The 19,117-nt window shown below is 38.6% G+C and overlaps 1 protein-coding gene across 2 annotated transcripts in view; it reads right to left on the reverse strand.

Moving 5' to 3' along the window:
- The window catches only part of DOCK1 (dedicator of cytokinesis 1), a 365,804-nt gene that overhangs the window by 38,049 nt on the left and 308,638 nt on the right, over nt 1-19,117 (reverse strand). For both annotated transcript variants that reach the window (XM_083506102.1, XM_083506101.1), the window contains exons 38-43: nt 16,352-16,471; nt 7,220-7,309; nt 5,023-5,127; nt 2,490-2,631; nt 2,233-2,311; nt 886-970 (exon numbers count right to left, since the gene is read on the reverse strand). In XM_083506102.1, the coding sequence (XP_083362228.1) occupies nt 886-970; nt 2,233-2,311; nt 2,490-2,631; nt 5,023-5,127; nt 7,220-7,309; nt 16,352-16,471 (621 nt within the window). The remainder of the gene's footprint in view (nt 1-885; nt 971-2,232; nt 2,312-2,489; nt 2,632-5,022; nt 5,128-7,219; nt 7,310-16,351; nt 16,472-19,117) is intronic.

The raw sequence follows: 19,117 nt of genomic DNA on the forward strand, positions 1-19,117 counted from the left end.
GAGGAAGTTTATTCCTTTCTTCCCCTACTACAGTCCTGAGGAAAATTCCTCGTATGAAGGGAGAAAATTTTGGAGAAACTCCAACAATGCCAATGGGAATTTATCCCCAAAGCAAATATAAGCTTCTGAAGATGGATTTTCCTCTGGACTACAGAAGGGGAGGAAATGGTGTTTCGCCCCTCCCCTGCCATGCATTCAAGGCCATTTGCAATTTGGCCCTTAGAAAGCATCAACTCTAGGGTCTACACACAACACAGCTTAAGATCTCCCTATAATATGGATCTGGCCTTTAGAAAAACAAAAATTGAGAGTTTAGCGATCATTTAATAACATCTATCACTATTTTAAAAAAAACTTTCAAGATCTTGGGTTGTATTCAACATGGTGCTAAGCAGATTTTCCAACCGCACAAGCATTTATTCTTGTGTAATGAAAAAAATCTCCACTTCTCCTCCCTAAATCTGTTCAAGTAGACTGGGGAATAGAAATGGGGGGGATCTCCTTGCACTAGTGCTAATCCTTGTGTTCATGCAAAAATGTGGTTGAATTCCACCCACTGATATATAGGATTTGAAACATAAAGACTGGCTTCAAAGATCAACCATATGGTTTTGTGAAAATATTATTGCTGCCTAGAAGGCAGAAGTTAAATTTGCATGGCTACAATGTTTACATTAATGAAGTCAACTTTCAGTAACCAAAACCTGTATTTTCTAAGTGGATGTGTTCTTGGTTTCTTATAGTAAGGATATAACATTTTAAGAGACAATGCTCACATCCATGAACAAAATTTGGGTCTCCTAAAATATGCATGCATTTATTTCAAGATTACTAAATGGAATCCAAATAGCTATTATGGATCTCAGTTTAACATGCAAAAATTACCGCAAATTCGTTGTCCGGGTTTTTCTCTCCTTTCCGAACAGGCCGTGAATACTCAAATCGCTGAACCTCATTCACCCTATAGAAACTGAAAGAAGGAAAATACACAATTGCATACATATTTTCTTATAACACACATGAACATTAAAATGAGGACTGCAGCACACAATGAACCCACTGTGTGGCTTTAAATCACCAGCCGCTGCATGAAATTGCTCTCCACACAGTGACAGCTGCAGAGTGATTTAAAGTGACCTCTATGCATGCTCCAGTCCTAACTGAATAAAAGGTTATTAAAGTAACTTTTGATTAAAAGGTTGGATACAAATGATAAAAGGCTTAGAATAGCCTTGCAAATAATAACAGAAATATAGGGCCACAAGGAAAATTACCAGCTCCTCTGCTCACACTTATTGATCTTCTGGCACATTCACATATAAATGCTATTTACACATTTGGCTTAAGAAGTACCTTTATATATCTCATTCTGCCCTTATTTCACAAAGACCAGGGCAGCACGCGTAATTCTCATCTCCTATCTCCACCCCACACTAAGCAATCTGTAAAAAAGATAATATAAAGTGTGTGTGGCTGGCCCAAGGTCACTTACGTGTGCTTCACAGCTGCGTGGGAATTTGGAGCCTAGATACTACACCACACTGACTCCTTCAAATAAGTAATAAATATCTTAGTGAAATGTGGCTTTTAAAACATTTTGGGAATGGGATGAAGTAGAGTAGTTGCTTATGTCTCCTTGGCTCCACAGACCCTATGGTTAGAGCCACAACTATGATTATGAACAGCAACTGTTTCCTTCAGTTTGGGCCCTGGTAGCATTTAATTCTTTCTATGGGAGATTGTCCATCATAATACTTTGGAAACTTTGGGTAGCTCAGATTGCAAGGTCTACCCAGAGAGCCTATGAAAGGTTAAGCGAGATCCTAAGCACACATGCAGTCAGTTTGGGACAGGCATTGCTTTTAACAGGATAAGGGGAGAGCAGAGAAGCGAAGGTGTCCAGTCCAAAATTCATTTCTGCTTGAACCACATTGAAAAATGTAATGCCTGATTTAATTATATGTCCTTGGTGTATATTTCATCTTTCTGAATAGGATTGGCTCAAGGTGTGGGTATATAGTTTAGCAGGTCATTTATCAAGTTATCTATTTAATCAGGTGCAGCCTATTAAGCCATAAAGAGCAATGATTTCCAGAGAGGTAACCATGTTATTCCTTTGCAGCAAAATCAACAAAGATTCTTGTGGCATCTTAAAGACTATAATATTTATTATGGCAGAAGCTTTCACAGGTATTTGCTACATGAGGTGCAGTAAAATTCAGACATTTGTACCTTAAAATCTGCTCTGATACCGGCTTGTGAAATCTTGATGGTAAATCAAGCTTTGGCTTTACAGTGAAGCACTGAATATCTGAATTACAGTGTTAAGAACTGTAATGATAAAACTGTTAAAATTACGTATCTGTAAAATTTCAACTTAAGTAGACATTCATACAGTAGAGTTATCAAAGACGACATAGGAAATGCAATGGGTCTGTGGATTCTTTGAAAGGACTCCATCACACCAATAGAGCACATTTAAAGGATACATTGCGCTGGAGAGTTTTTAATGTTTTCTCCTGGAGGAGAAGTTGTCTTCATTTTCTCAGCATTAGGAAACTGTGTTAATAACCTGGCTTCAAAATCTTCACGGCGCTCATATTCTTTTCCTCGGTAAATAAAAACTTTGTTCTATCAACAAATACATAATGAAATTTGGGTACATTATAGATTCCATTAGAAAAGCCCACATATATCTTGCTTAAGCATACCTGATATTTGTTTAAAAACCTATTTCTACAAACACTGAAACTATACAGTATCCAGAAAACAATTGAAGTATCCAGAAAACAATTGAAAATCTGACATAAAATAAAAGCTTAATAAAATAAAATCTGCACCAAGAACATTTTAAATTAGCTGAATTAATTTTCCATTAAGATTTTATTTTTTATAAGATTTTGAGTTTGGGGTCATTGCCTTTTAACTCAATACATATGTTACATTTGTGATGTGATAGTGAAAAACGGGCCCTTATGGGAGCCATTCCTTGTGGGAAGTTATTTATGATAAGCAGTTCCCCATACAACAACAAACCGCTTGTGTGTGTGTTTGTGTGTTTAACAATCAAGTAGTATATAAATTTTGTTAAATCAAGCAAGTAAAATAAAATGTAACTGCAACCATTCAGCTAAGAATGAAATTCCCTGAAAAAAAATGTAATGGTCCTTATGTATTTTGGAAACTATTGTGGAAGAAATGTATCACATGAATCATGACTTCAAAGTAGCTGCACTATTGGAGATTATAGAAATAAAAAATGGCAAAGACACAGGAAATAGTTAACTATTAGGGTTGAGAAGGCAAGGAACAATTGTCATTGGAGCAAGAAAAAAATGGGGTACCCGTGAAGACCCACATCTGACTACATAACTCAACCCAACTAGGATCCTCTTTGGCCTTGGGATAGGATGGGCTACGAATGAACTATTTTTTAAAATAGAAAAACTATATCCAAGCTCTTTAAAGAACCCCCTGCGAAGAGTTCAGTTCAGTATCAACACCAGTGATTAGAACAGAGCTTTTATTTTGCATTCTATTCCTTTGTCTACACAGATTTTACAGAAAATGGAGTATGCTAATTCAGTTCCATTTTAGTAAAATAATTCAGGACAGCTTTGCTACTTCTCTTGTGTTTCCTAACAATTCTCCAGAGCTCTAAATCACTAGCAGATAACTCTGCCCATAGAGAGAAATGTGTACTGTATTGCAAATTAGTCTCCATGTGACAAAATGCTTAATAAATCACAGGCCTTGCTTTTGTAAAGACGGCAGGGAAATTTATAGATTTAATTGTCTTGCTTTTAGTTCAAATATGCTCTCACCCCACAACCCCAAAATATGGGGTCCCAGAAGTCTGAGAAAGGTAAGGTCCTGTTGCACAAGCAGAAGACCATTTCTCACATGCATGGACAGCCCTGGATACAACCTTTATCTTTCAAAATTTTACACAGAAACATGTCACCTTGTTCTTCTGCTGCCGCAGCCTTGCTCATTTCAGGAGATACAGAAATTAGGTTTTCCCTTGCATTTAGTAAAAAGTGGGGTTGAATTATCAAACTCTATGCCCCATAGCATGGGAATGCTTTAAAATCAGATACAGCTCTGTGCCAATGATCCAATTCCTATGCACTTCAAAGAGTCTTGAGCATGTCATGCATGAGGCTGTGATTGTTTCTGAACCAGTAGTGAATCGCAGGGAAGCTGTTCACAGTGTGGCACTCATTAAGGCTCACTTCTGTGACCTTCCATGTATTCTCCTTACATTAATGAGTCTGTCTGAGCCTCATGTTTTGGGGACCCACGAAGAAGAGATTGGGTGCTTTCACTTTCGAACAAACCACAGTTCCCAGTGACATCCAAACTCAGAGAACTATAATGTATTAGAATAAGCCAAGTGGTAAGAGGGAAGTGTGCACACTTTGGGCCCATGCAGGCTTATTTGCATACTTCCCCATTATGTCTAAATCAGCAAAATGAGGTGTTCAGAGTTTATAAAATTGTATTAGGGTCATTCTCTCTCTATGTAATTCCATTGTTCAGGTTTTGACATAAAAAGTAGCAAATGGTGATGATCTCTAGCTATTTGATGGATGAATTCACTTGGGGGGGATGAGAGTAAATTAACCACTCAATTGTTAGATTTTATTTACTGTTATATCTAATATATCACAAATCAGATTTGGGAGCTTCAATTTGTATGAACAAATGCCACTATATTTTCATTTTTTATAATTATTATTACATCTGCAAAATCAGTAATTTGCATCTAATGCACATTGGTTCTATATCATCCTTTTCAATTATTTGAAAATTATATGATTCATAAGCAGAGATCTAGAGTAAAGCAAGCTTCTTCCAAATAAAATTGTGAAGTCAAAAATAGATATAAAAAGTAATACATCTTGGGGAGAAAAGATCCTAAAATGTATTGGATATTTCATCAACTTAGCACACTGAAAGAGGATGACATTTTCAAGTATAGCATCTATCTGTTACCCATCAAAAGCTGAAATCATTTACCCGTAGAAATGTTGGAAAACCTTGTCCATAGTATCCAACAGCAAAATAATCTGGTTTAGGTCTGATTACTTTCACAATATTTTCATAGAACTGTGCTTGCTTTTTCTGTGTAGAAAAATATATAGTTAAAAAAAAATCTTTCAACAGGAGATGACAGCATTTTCTTGTTAAAACTGCATTTTCCATTTCTTTAGAATCCTAACATATGCACTTCCTGGTTATCTGCAAGTGAACATATTAAAGTATTTCAATCTGGTTTGAGAAGGCACTAGTGCGTGTATATTAAAAGAAGTTTGACAGGTAATACCCTCTCTCCGCTCAAGGTACTTGGCAAAAATACAGTGGTACCTCGGGTTACATACGCTTCAGGTTACATACGCTTCAGGTTACAGACTCCACTAATCCAGAAGTAGTACCTTGGGTTAAGAACTTTACTTCAGGATGAGAACAGAAATTGTGCTCCGGCAGCGTGGCGGCAGCAGGAGACCCCATTAGTTAAAGTGGTGCTTCAGGTTACGAACAGTTTCAGATTAAGTACGGACCTCCAGAACGAATTAAGTACTTAACCCGAGGTACCACTATACTTTGGTCTGTAACTGGAAGTCTTTATCTCTGGTTCAGCAATTCTCAGAGGTCTCAATTTCCTTTTTGGAACCAATCATATAATAAAATATTTATTATTTGCATATCACTTAAAACACAAGTAAGACACAGGTGATTATATCCAACTAAGTCATACTCAGAGCAGACCCTGTGAAATAAATAGACTTCTGCTACTTAAGCAATTGATTTCAATGAGACTCTGGGTTTTGACTAATGTTGGATATCATCCACTGAATTTAAAAATATGACTTTGCCCAAAATCTTACAGTTCACAAGTCCACATATTAACACAGTCCAACTGGGAAAGGCAGGAAGGACAGAGATTATAAAAGTACAGTGCTTTATAAATTATTTCTACAAATTCTAAAGACAGATACAGTGGTACCTCGGGTTAAGTACTTAATTCGTTCTGGAGGTCCGTTCTTAACCTGAAACTGTTCTTAACCTGAAGCACCACTTTAGCTAATGGGGCCTCCTGCTGCTGCCGCGCCGCAAGAGCACAATTGCTGTTCTCATCCTGAAGCAAAGTTCTTAACCCGAGGTAATATTTCTGGGTTAGCAGAGTCTGTAACCTGATGTGTATGTAACCTGAAGCGTATGTAACCCGTGGTACCACTGTATTGTTAAAAGCAAGAAGAAAGAGATATAGCAGAGAAATGTTTAGGAAGGTAAAGAGTAAAATCTTGAAACTTTTAGAGGAAGAAAGCAAAAAGCGGTGGGGCGGGGCGGGGTGGGGAATTGATGTGTAGGGAGAAGTAAAAGAAAGTGAAGAAAAATCTGCTAAGTATGAAAAGCAAGGCAAATGAAACAGAAACAAACCCCCAACACAGTTAAGCTACCTTTGTCTGATCTCAGCTTTCAGAGTCCTTTCTTAAATGGAAGAGCAACTCAGAATATATATATATAGAGAGAGAGAGAGTGGTTGATGGAAGCCCATAATTGTTTTGTCAAGTACACACAGGGCTCTTCAGCAAACAGATATGGAGATATCAAACAGTGTCTTTCCATCAGCAAAACAAACTGAAAAACTTGCCTTTCCTCTCCTCCCTCATGCAGCCACCCCAATGCAGTCCCACTAAATCAGTTCTTGAGATGTGGGAGATCCTCTGGGCAATATTTGAGAGGCTGAAGTGGGGCTTGAGGGGTGGAGGGAAAGAGGAAGTTCACTCACTGAATTATCACCCACACATTGTAGGTACAATAGGCTTTATGTATAACAACAAAAGCGTTATTAAAACAATGCATTTTTTTGTTACCTGTCGGATTCAAAGTGTGCATGAAATTAACTCAACAGCAGGGCTGATAGAACATACACAAGGACACGCGCTGCAATTTTTTTATGACTTAGTTGTTCAACAAAAGCAATTTGCCTCTATGTGTCACATATGCTACTCATGAAACAGACACAAAACACCAATCCAACTGTGGAAGTCTCTAACAGAAATTGTCTTCAGATTCCTATTAGCCTCTTTGGTTGGGAAACTTTTCCAGTGGCCCCAAACAGTTTGAAGCGGTAAAACTTAAAAACAGGAATTCTAGAAACAATCTTATGTTATGTTTTTATTAATTCACAATGGACTGAGAAGGAACCTACCAGCAGTTCACTGAGTTGTTCATAATCAAACATTTCATTTTCGTACTGTTCTGCAAGTTCTTTGCCCAAGGCAATGGCTTCTTCCCACATCTGTTTAAAAAACAGCACACATCTGAACCTCAGTCACAGTTGCACATCTTTTTTTTAAAAAAAATCCAAAACCCAGTAATATATGTTGCAATTCATATTATGTATGTACGTACGTATAGCCTACCTATAAAGCAACAAAACAAGCAATGTAATAATAAAAAACCCAGTATTACATTTGAATAGATAACATAGGCAACTTTTCAGATACCTATATTCCTGCTGCCTTCTCTCTTGACCAATAAAGCCAAGAGAAAGGAAAAAAATAAGATTAATTTGGTATGGCTGTTAAGGTCGTTGCACAAGAGGGCAAATAGGGAAGAGATGTTGGATGCATGGCATGTAAACCTAAACATGAATGAGCACAATGGACTCTATTCCTCCACCAACATACATCACAATGCTATGCATATCATTCAAGGAAGAGGGGGCTGCAAATACTATTAATTAATTAATTAATTAGGCTTTTTAATGGCTTCTGAAGGACAGAATCACATTCAGCTTGGCCATATTACCTATTTAGCTTAGGCATTTGTAATATAACATAATATATGGTACCAAACAGCTGGCACAGCTAGATGAGAGAAATGATTGGTTCTCAGGTAAATAAACATGTGCATGTGCACGCATGCACACACACACACACACACACACACACAATAATAGCAGCGGAGAGGGGAGATTAGATTAGATTGGGTGGCATTGCTGTATGCTTTTTAAACCCTTTCCCCCTTGTGTAATTTCTTGATTTGTAGCTCTAGTAGCTGTTTCCACCCACAGATACTATATAGGTTCTAAATGCTTTTATGGTATGGGGGTTTGGTTTTCAATCTGGGTAATAATCCACAGCATGTATGAACCTCAATTTTTCTAGTACCCCAGTACAGATTCCAGCATTCTTTTAAAAAAAAAAATACAACCATGTGAAATTTGGTATTTATGTATGTATTTAAATATGTAGTTTTGAAATTGTTTTACCACAAAATATGGATTTTAAGCATATTTTCTCTCAAACTCCACATCTTCCAAATATATTTTATCCTAAAATATGCACTTCAATATTTTTTAGCTATGAACTGCATCACAAACTTCACCAGCAAAATCTGAAGGATAACCAATCCACACATTACCCTGGTAGGTGCAGTTCACATCAGAAGACACGAAAAATAAAATCCTCCAGCATCCCTATTTGTTAACCTCATCCAAGTTACCTGCATGTTTTACTATGTTAAAAAGACAAAACCCCAGAGATCTAATTACAGATCTTCTGCTATGTCACCCTACTGTGATCTAATATATTTGTTGTTAGAAACAGCTGAAACTTATCAATGCCAAGACTGAAAGACACTGCAGCAAAGGGAAAAAAACAACTCTGGACATTCTCTGTTCCTTTCAGAACAGTGAAGAGTATTTATAGCTTTAAAAGCACACTAAGAATACGCCAAGTTCATCAATTTGCACAGAGAGCCAAAGGCTGCTACTTCTCTAAGGCACAGCACCAACTGAATAGAAAATACAATTCTTGAAAGACAACTTTATTTTCTCATTTGCAATACTAAGGCAGGGTTAAGAGCATCTTTAAAGCAGGAGTTTGTCAGCAATATGAATCATGTTTCGTAATGTAGCAAAAAAGGGGGGAAATGCCATTATGCATCTATTCAAGAGATTAACAATCACTTTTCTGTCATAATAGTAATACAATTTATTCTTCTTTCCTGTTAAACAGCGTAACTGAGAAGTTTTAATTTCTTGACCATGCCTACACTGGAGTTTTCTCAAGAAAATAATATGTATATAAGGAATTGTTTGTGTGCATGAAATGTAAAAAACCTATGACCAGGAAATAAAATGATCTTCTCACTATAAGGCAGGAGAATTGCAGTGTGCTCCTGGCACAAGAGAATGGTCCCTAGAAATGCAAAACAATAGGTTGGAATCCACATGATGCTTGAGGAGATTGCTGGGAACCACATACAGGACCATATTTAATTGTGTCCCTCAACTGAGTGAACCAGACAGAGGCTTTTCACAACCTTTCCCTTTCTCCTGTAATCTCCCTCACTGTCCAATGGGTCTAAAAACCCTCTGGAGCAGATTGGGAGCGAGGCCCTGGCAGATGCAGAAGTAAAGGGGAATCGGAAAAACCACCTCTTTCTAGCCCCATTTTCCACGCACAAAAGTCTTCACTAGATCAAAGAGCCTTCTGTCAGTGGAAGGACACAACTGTATACAACCACAATTTAAAAATGCCACGCAGCACTGCAAAAAAATTGTACAGCCAATCTTTTTTTTAAAAAAGAAGTTGTCTCTAAAGTCCTGTGAAAACTCTGAATAAGTTTTCCATGTTCACTGCAGCAAATTTATTTGAGAGAGAACGGTGCAATTGTCACAAGAGCCTCTGATAACTGAAATCTATAAATATTCTTGAAGGTCAAAAATGTCCAATCTGCTGCCTCTCAGATTTCCTGCTTTGGAACTTTTCCCAGCTTTGCCTAGGACATGGCAAGTCATCTAGAGAAAAGAGAATCAGTATATAGTGCTTTGTTTGATGTACGTTTTTAAAAAACACACCCTAACAAAGGCACAAGTGAATGACGTTGGGGATACTGCAGTGAAAAAAATATGCCTTCCCTTCACTGAAAAGATGAGATGTACGGTCTGTGTCTCAGGGACACAAACATTCAGCAACCCTCATTTATGGGAATGGGTCAACTTCCGAAAGGGAGACCTTATTGTTATATGGAGGCAACTATAATTTTAAAAGTTCACACTCAACAGTCACAGTCTTAAAAATGAAATGTGGGGTCTGGTTTCACGTGTGTTTTTTTTAAAAAAGACCTCTCAGCAGTAGAAAGGAAGTGTCCCTTTCAGTGCCACTGAAACGGTTTCAGTGGTACTGAAGTTCTACCCAGTGTAATGCTAGGTTAAAATGTTATGTTTCAGAAAAGGAATATTATTTTAGAAGAATGTAAACTCCTGAAAAAAGTCAGGGTTTGAAAGATTACACTGCAAAAGATGGTTCACATTTTGTCCTGAGTTACAGGGAGCATTACCCTAGGGCTGGGAACCCTGTGAGTGTGCAGAATTTGAAAAGCTTATGGGTGCACATTTGTACATGTTCTGCACATATGTATGGCTTACCCAGTAGCAGAAGAAGAAGAAGAAAAGAAGAGTTTGGATTTGATATCCCACTTTATCACTACCCGAAGGAGTCTCAGAGCAGCTAACATTCTTCCTCCCCCACAACAAACACTCTGTGAGGTGAGTGGGGCTGAGAGACTTCAGAGAAGTGTGACTAGCCCAAGGTCACCCAGTAGCTGCATGTGGAGGAGCAGGGACATGAACCCGGTACACCAGATTACAAGTCTATCGCTCTTAACCACTACACCACACTGGCATAGTGGCGCTGCTCTGCTCACATGACAGCACTCTGGCTGAGTCGCTGTTTCATACTGGGATGGAGAGAGCTAAGGGCAAGGTGGTGACTAGGTCCATGTGGCATCAATGTACTGATAGGAGTGCCAGATTGGCTCCAGCCCGACCTTACTGCCACCTTGCCCTTTGCCCTCTCCATCCTAATATGCAGGAACGACTTAGATGCAAGGTGGTCAGATGAGTGGCACAGCCTCAAGCATGCCATCTGCTACTGGCCCTGCCCATGCTGCAATGTATATACCCTGCTTTCTCCACGTGGCCCCCTACACATGAAGTTGAGGCACATTTGAATACATACGACTCCTAAGTACAAACAAGTCCTAAATCTGTGCACAACACACTAAATATATCTATAGAGAATAAGGCTTACATATTATTTGTTGAATTTAAAGTGGAATTTTAATGCAATTAAGGGCCAAGCTAGATGTGATGTTAACAGTGTTTTTGTGTTTTGTGGCTCACAAATATCAGGATCACAGCAGGTAAAGAATTTAACCCTCTCCTTGCCCTGCTGTGGTCCCGAAATGAACCCCTCCTCTCAAGCTTGTATTTGGTTTGAAGGAAATTCTCCATTGGTACCAATGACACAAGGAAATTAGATGAATCTGTTATTTCTCTTATGGTTCATAACTTAGGACTACTTAGGAACATTGGAAGCTGCCTTATGCTGAGTCATATCATTGGGCCCATCGAACCCAGTACTGTCAATCCTGAGTAGCAACAGCTTTCCTGGGTCTGAGCAGAGATCCCTCTCAGCCTTACCAAGGGTTGCCAAGGATTGAATTTAGGACCATCTTCTAGGTGCTCGGCCACTGGGCCAAGGACCCACTCAATAAATATGCTCAATAAATTTTTGTTCTGTATTATTTTATTTTTACTGCTTTTGCGATGACAAATTAAATTCTCTTATTTTGTTCTCATTGTTTATCAAGTAATTGGAAATAATGTTAATATGGATAGGCAAATTATCCTGCTACAGTATACTTGTAATTACTTGTTATCCCAGTAAAGTACAAGATGTATTTCAGTTGGTGATTAGAGAATCTCGGTAGATTTCTAATCAACACGAGCAAACGATGGAATGAAGAGCACTCTCAGGAAGTCAGTCTTTTAAACACATCTAATTTAGCTTTCTCATATTATATATATTTGGATGTAGGATTCTCAATTGGACTTCTCAAGCAAAATGTCTATGTCTCACAAATCTAGCTGGATTTCCTGAATCACCTTCCCCAATGACAACCTCATAAAACAGCAATTAAAGTGGTCTCTCTTTTCTTACTATTTTTATGCTCTCCGACCTAGCTGTTGATAAGTGAGATTTTCTTCCTTCTTGTTAGAAAAACTTCCTAACATGCCACTCAAATCCTTATACAAGTTTCCATACACACACAAAAATCTGCTTATGGTCCATTAACCTTATCCTGCAGGAAAAGTTTTGTTTAATATGCTCCTGACTAGCACTCTCAATCTGATGTTTTGTATGAAACCACTGTCACCGTTTAAAGATATTCATTGGCTCCCAGTAAGTTTCTGAGCACAATTCAAAGTGTTGGTGCTGACCTTTAAAGCCCTAAATGGCCTCGGTCCTGTATACCTGAAGGAGCGTCTCCACCCCCATCATCCAGCCCGGACACTAAGGTCCAGCACCGAGGGCCTTCTGGCGGTTCCCTTGCTGCGAGAAGTGAGGTTACAGGGAACCAGGAAGAGGGCCTTTTTGGTAGTGGCACCTGCCCTGTGGAACGCCTTCCCAGCAGATGTCAAGACAATAAACAACTATTTTACTTTTAAAAGACAACTGAAGGCAGCCCTGTTTAGGGAAGCTTTTTATGTCTGACGCTGTATTGTTTTTAATATTTGGTCGGAAGCCACCCAGAGTGGCTGGGGAAACCCAGCCAGATGGGCGGGGTATTAATTAATAAATAACAACAACAACAACAACAACATGATCAGTTCCTGGCAATGGGAGTCTTTATACTCAGCCTTAATATGTGCACTGTTATACTAATCTCTTCCTGTTTTCCTACAGTTCAATTCTTCAGCTTCTTCCTTCCTATACATCTCATTTACAGGGTAACCAAAGCCACATCCAGCATGTTAAGCAGGGATTACAAATGGAAGGTTAATTACTTCTGAATTATCTGGAGTAAAGGTGGTTCGTTGGTGCAAGGCCTGCATATATGTAGTAGCCTTTTAGTAGAGAATTTTGAGTCTTAGTAGGAAAAGAATCACTTAAGGGAGAGCTAATGTATGCTGGAACTACATATCCACCAATACTTTGCTTTGCAGGAGCTGAGGGAGCATGTGTGGGGATGGATACATGGGGCTGCAGGGCTGATGCCTAGCAGTTTTCCAAGCCATTTCTTCCCATCTAGGTTCAAGGAAAGACAATAATTCTGGCAGGTGGATAACGGGTTGTTTAGAAAAGGGAGAAGAATTAAATATTCCTCCTGTTGTTTGAAGAATGCCCCCTACAAATAACTGTACTTGCCTTGAAAGTTCATTACATGGTTCTAACCCACGTTTAGTTTCATAAGATGGGGAATCAGAAATAATAAACCAGACTATCTACTGTTGGGGCTGCATTTTCAGTGTTAAGAGCACAGTGTTTTTGCATAGCCACGTCAAGCCTTCCCGAATTTAACATTTTACATGATTTAAGATGATGATACGGTGTGTCAGGAGGGTGAAACATTGGGGAAAGGAGCGACGTGTGAACTGTGGAAGGAGCAGGTTAATGTGAAGGGGAAAATAATTTCTCAATTGCCAGCATGACGTAGCAGTACCTTTAGTGTTAAGTGTTGTTGAGAAATACCTGACTACAGATTGCATTAGTACCTGCGTTTTCAACAACAGAGAGAATTCAGTAGCCAAACACTGATTAAACTGTGAGAAATTTAAGACTAAAATCCAGGGCATTTTCAAGAAGCACATGGAAACACACACAGAAGAAGAATAGAGGATGAATATATCCTGCCCTCTATAGCAAGCAATGCAGCCTTAAATCTTTATTTTCTATTCTACTAGTCCTTTTCTTTTGTCATTCAACTTTTAATTCTACACTTGAATTGAGCTCCCCACACCTCACAAGTTCTCTCAGTCTCAAACATATATGGCCTAGCATATTAAAGGCCTGTGAATACATTTTACTAAAAATACAATGTCACGCCAAGTAGCCAAATGCAGCTTCACCCACAAAGGTTTTCTCCAGTCTTGGTCTGCTCTGCTCTTGGCCGCTAGCTTCCAAGATGTTGCTATAAAGCGAGCAAACAGCCTTGCTATAAGCCAGCAAAGAGGATGAGGAAGAGACACCAGCCCATGTGTCTAGTGCCACGGTTTTGGAAGTAAACATGCAGTCATGCCCCAACACTGTATGACCTTGAAAGGAAGGAATGATCTTTCTTGCATCATCAGGACTTTTATTTTCTGGCCATAATCCCTGTGGGGAAGCTATGGGAGTTAAAAAAGAAAACTCCACAGACCAAGTAGTGGCAACCCTTTGAATTGTGCCAGGTAGTGGTTTTATTGCTGTGTGGCCAAAGGCCGATCTAGGGGAACACAACCAGTTTGGTCGCACCAGGTGCAGAGTTTCTGGGGTGCCACAACTATGAAGCTCAACAGAAGGTGAAAGGGGGGGGCACCAGATTTTGGCATCATCCAGGGTGCCATTGAAATTTGAGACTCCAAGATAGACCACTGGTATGGTTCTTGTACAGGTTTTTTTGTTTTAAATTAGATTATAAACTGCTTTGGAGTCTATTTTCAGGGTTGTAAAGCAGCTTATACCTTTTCTTATATATTTAAACTATAAGCTCACAAAGTCAATACCTGACATCCCTGAGCAAAGGTGTCCCTGCGCATTTAATTTTCTTTTTGGCCCATTTAAAATATACTTGTTTCCATTTACTGCCAATGTTCCCCAGGTATGGACTCAATCTGCACATATTTTTCCTGTGTACTAAGGAACATAGAACGCAAGGCAGATAATGTGGATTTTCAGTCAGAAAATTCGAGAACCTCTGTAAACAATTAGGAGCTCTAAAAATTGTTCCTTGAATGCTGACAACACAGATAAGAATAGTACAGATTTTGCTTATCTTTCTAAAATGGAACCGAAAAGGATACAAAGCAAATGTTCAGCAGTTCTTTAACAAACCGACATTTACTTTCCGTTTTCCATTAATACCCACAATTGGTGTTAAAACCAAAACCATATTGTTCTACAAAACAGTGTTTTTGCAAACTGTGAATTTCTCATTTTGTAGAGCCATGCATGGTGAAAGCATAGTAAACAGGTATTTTGCCTGCTGCTCATAAACAGCCAATTAGTTCCATGGTAGCAGAACTGCACAAGTCTGTATTTAAAATAACATGGACTTTGGAGCTGATTTTCCCTTTAAAAGCTGAAGAAATTAGAAACAGAAATGCTGCAAAAATACTGTGGTGTCCTGCTGGTTTCATAACACCCCATCCCACAAGCAATGACATATTTCAAATCTGTGCCCCTCCTTTTAGCTTGTTTCATGTCAAGCTTCACATGACACACTGAATACTTCTGCTGTCTCTCAAACCATTTACTGATTATTATATCCTGTTTGTATCCTGCTTTTCATCTAAAAGTCCAAGGAACTCACAATTACATTGCATTAGGAAAATCCTCAGAACGAGCACTCCATTTCATAACCAGAACCACCCAGTATATTATCTTGAGTGTATAAGGTAGCTTAGACTGGCTCAGGGTCATGTTGTGAGCTTACTGACTGAGAAGGGATCTGACCCTAGGTCTGTCCACTTCATGTCGATCTGCTGCACACTTGCCACTAGCAATTCCCCAAGCATATTCACAGACTTGACTTGAGCCCATGTGCACTTTAATTAGTCACAAACTAATCTCTGCAAAGTAAATACCTATATGTGTATGTAGGAGTGTGGGGGACTCATTCTTCTTTGCTTCCATATACAAAACTCCTGGCACTTGTCAGTGAGGCCACCTGAGCATTCTAAACAAAAACTTGAAAAAGCTCCTTCCTTCTCTTCTTCCACCATCTTCCTTGCCCCAAAGTGAATCTTGGGACAAGCAGACGTGGCTCATCACAACCCCTGAGGCAGAGTTTTTTGCTTTCTGAAAATCACCTCCTGCCCCTCTGTCTGAATCCAAGAGCATTACTTCAGTATTGGGACATCATTGGACACAGCCCTTTTTTAATTGCTGTGGGAAGTCCTAAAGCTACCAGCTGGATAGAGCAACTATAATAGGAGCTGCCAATTAGATGGCTAATTGGTCATGCCATCTTACTCTGCCCCCTGCATTAAACTCTCACTGTTTTTACCAGTATCAGCTTATCATAAATAAATCCCTTTAGAATAAGATGTGCCTTTCCTTCCTGGTAAATTGCACACTAATCTATGCCCTTTCTGTTTATTCAACGCTTTATGTATCTCCTGTCATCGTAATTAGGCTCTAGATTCCGGTTTCTTTATAAAAAAACTTTGCAAATCTCAACTTGAGAGCTCACGGAAGGTCATTTGATGAATTCTTTCTTTGTCATTTTGGCACATTTGTAGCTTGCAATTTTGCAGTAAAAGCAATGGAACATGCTTCCTTATTACCTTGCCCTTGTCAAAATAATGGATAATTTCTTGATAGAGCTGATCTTTTAGTTGTCCTTGTGTGGCCGCCTGGTATCCATCCCTCTGTGTAAGATGCGCTGCGCATGGTTCTTCTGACCACTAAATTAATCCATGGAGAAAAAGAAGGGAATAACAGGTAAATGATGTACCTATAACTGTGCTCTATTTTAAAGCCCATGTGATGGATTCGTAAGTTGTTTTGTAGGTGGGAAATAGGACATCAGTGTTGACACCTTGGAGTTATCACCCACTTTTGCAACCAACCAACCGCTCTTCACACATTCAGGTTAACTGATCAACCACAGACCAGAAAAGACTTAACCTACCAGAGCAGGGGCTAAATAAAAAGCTCTTTCAAATAAAATGACCTTGCATTCTTGCTCAGTGTACTCAGTTTTACATTGCAAAAGAGCCTGCAGCACTGAGTGATGTCAATATGAGTATAAAGAACTGTAAGACGCAAAAGGAAAAGAGGCAGATGTAATGTGGGCGTATAGAGGAAAGAAAAAAGTTACGGATGGAATTACAGAAGGGGCTCATCAACATGGAACGTTCTTGTCCTCAAGAGCTTTGCAAATGGCTCAGGCCACCACAAGTTGAAAAAACTGTCAAAGGCATAGTGGATAATATATGCCATTCAGTTAATAGAAAAAGACATCAGTGACCACAGTTAACAGAATCAAACTTCTGTAGACTTCAATAATGGTGTGTTTGTGTTTGTGTAATGGGGGGGGGGCGAGGAGAGTGGTGGTGCTTTTATCCTACTTGAAAAAGATCCTGCATTATTTTAAAATCAGCAATGGAATAACACTATACCATTTTAAACACAGCAAGCCTGTCTGATTTATAGGTTAGAGCTAATGCTCTTTTTACTTTTTAATTAAGTCTTACATTCAGCAAGGAGAAAGCTGTTATTTTTCCAGGTATCTGACTTCAAGTAATTAACAGCAGCAAATTAAGAAACTTATCTTGATTTTGAAATTTTATAAGGCAGCAGTAGAATCATTATAAAATTGAAATTCATTACGCTTCTATGCATGATAGAGGTATTGTGTTGTAGCCTCAATTAAATAAAGAGAGGAATTCAGGAAGAGAACATGATTTGGCCTAATGTTCTATGTATGAAATATACTGCTATATTTTAAAACTTGCCATGTCTTACTTTTCAATTCCTCTGCTTGGAAAATGATGTGCTTAACATATCTGGTTTATAATTCAAATTTGTAACGGAAAGCCATTGAAACAGAATAAAGTGACATTTATTTAATTTTCTGCTATTTGCCTAGAGGTTCATATCACTGCAATCCTCAAAGCACTGACTTGCCTGCATGTGAGCTATGGGCCAGATTCAAGGGGTCAGTACTTGCGTACTAAGCTTTATATGACCCAAGTGACTGTATGTACCTGCTGTAATCTGGAGGAGAATGTCAACATGTCCTCATCAGATGGAGAGAGAAAGAGGATGGTGACAGAGGATGGGGCACTTTCAGTGGTGGTACCCTGTTTATTGATATCCCACTGAGAGAAATCAGGCAGTCCTCCATTCTGACCATTTTGGAGTAGAAATCAAAACGTTTTTATCTGGCAACCTTTGCACAACTCTTGCACTGTGGGTTTTTAACTGCTGTTGTTTCACATGTGCCTGGATTTCATAGTTTTAAAATATTTTATTACTTTATGTTTGAATCGATCCTGGGTTTACTCTTGGGAAGAAGGGTGGGATATACATGAGTAGACAAACAAACAAATTTTGAAATGTGTAGCCAATCAGCCACTTAAAAATAATGAAAGCTTCGCTTGCACAACACTCCTCAAGATTAATATACAGAATACAATTCTCTGTAAAGGTACATGGGGTCATCATTGGATCCCAATCTTATGGATGCTTAGCTGGGAGTAAACTGTACTAAACTCAGAAGGGACTGAGTTAATATGCAAAGGGTTAGGCTGCCTATCTTCATGATTTCTTTCCCTGCACATTGTACCTCTCATTAGCAATTTAAAAAACCGCACACACTTTTAATAAAAGCTCTTCAGTGACAGCTTTATCTTTTAAGTGTCACCTGAATATCATTGACATTTTCTCTCTCTTTTTTAAATAAAAGACTTACAAATCAATTTCAGAAAATATGAGTATATAAACTTGAAAATGTCTTTGTATAGGTCCTACAAATATGCTCTACACTTTTTCTACTGCTACATTAACAAGCTTAGGCTGCTATCTATTCATTCCCACCCCCCTAATGCATCCTGTTTGTCCTATACTAAATCTTTGTACCTTTAATTTCCCCCCTTAAATATTTTCTTCTAGAAGCATCAAAATAAATCAGTGGCTACCAGTGTTCATACCAGCTATTTTTGAAATGAATTATACAAGGGCATGTTGCACATAACATTATCCCCATCAGAAAATTACTTTCACTACTATCTAGAAATATTGATGAGTTAGAAAGGGGGCTTCTGCTTCATAATTCAATATTCTACAGAACACTCCAATATCGCCAAATGTTTGGTTCTGTTCCGATAGAATGGCTGGCTAATTTCAAGATTCAAGAGACTACTGTGCTGAAGTTATGCATCTACACCTTTAACCTTCTGTTTACAACTATTTTTTTGGAAGGCCTAGTAGTCTGAAAACCTGATCTAATGTTTCGTAGGACAATGTTCTACATCTATACTTCTTTGTTACAACTGAATGGCATATGTTTCTATTCCTTTAATTTTCTGTCTAGAACTATTCTTTTG

Source organism: Podarcis liolepis (assembly GCF_965112155.1).
Source record: "Podarcis liolepis genome assembly, chromosome: 5".
NCBI lineage: Eukaryota > Metazoa > Chordata > Lepidosauria > Squamata > Lacertidae > Podarcis > Podarcis liolepis.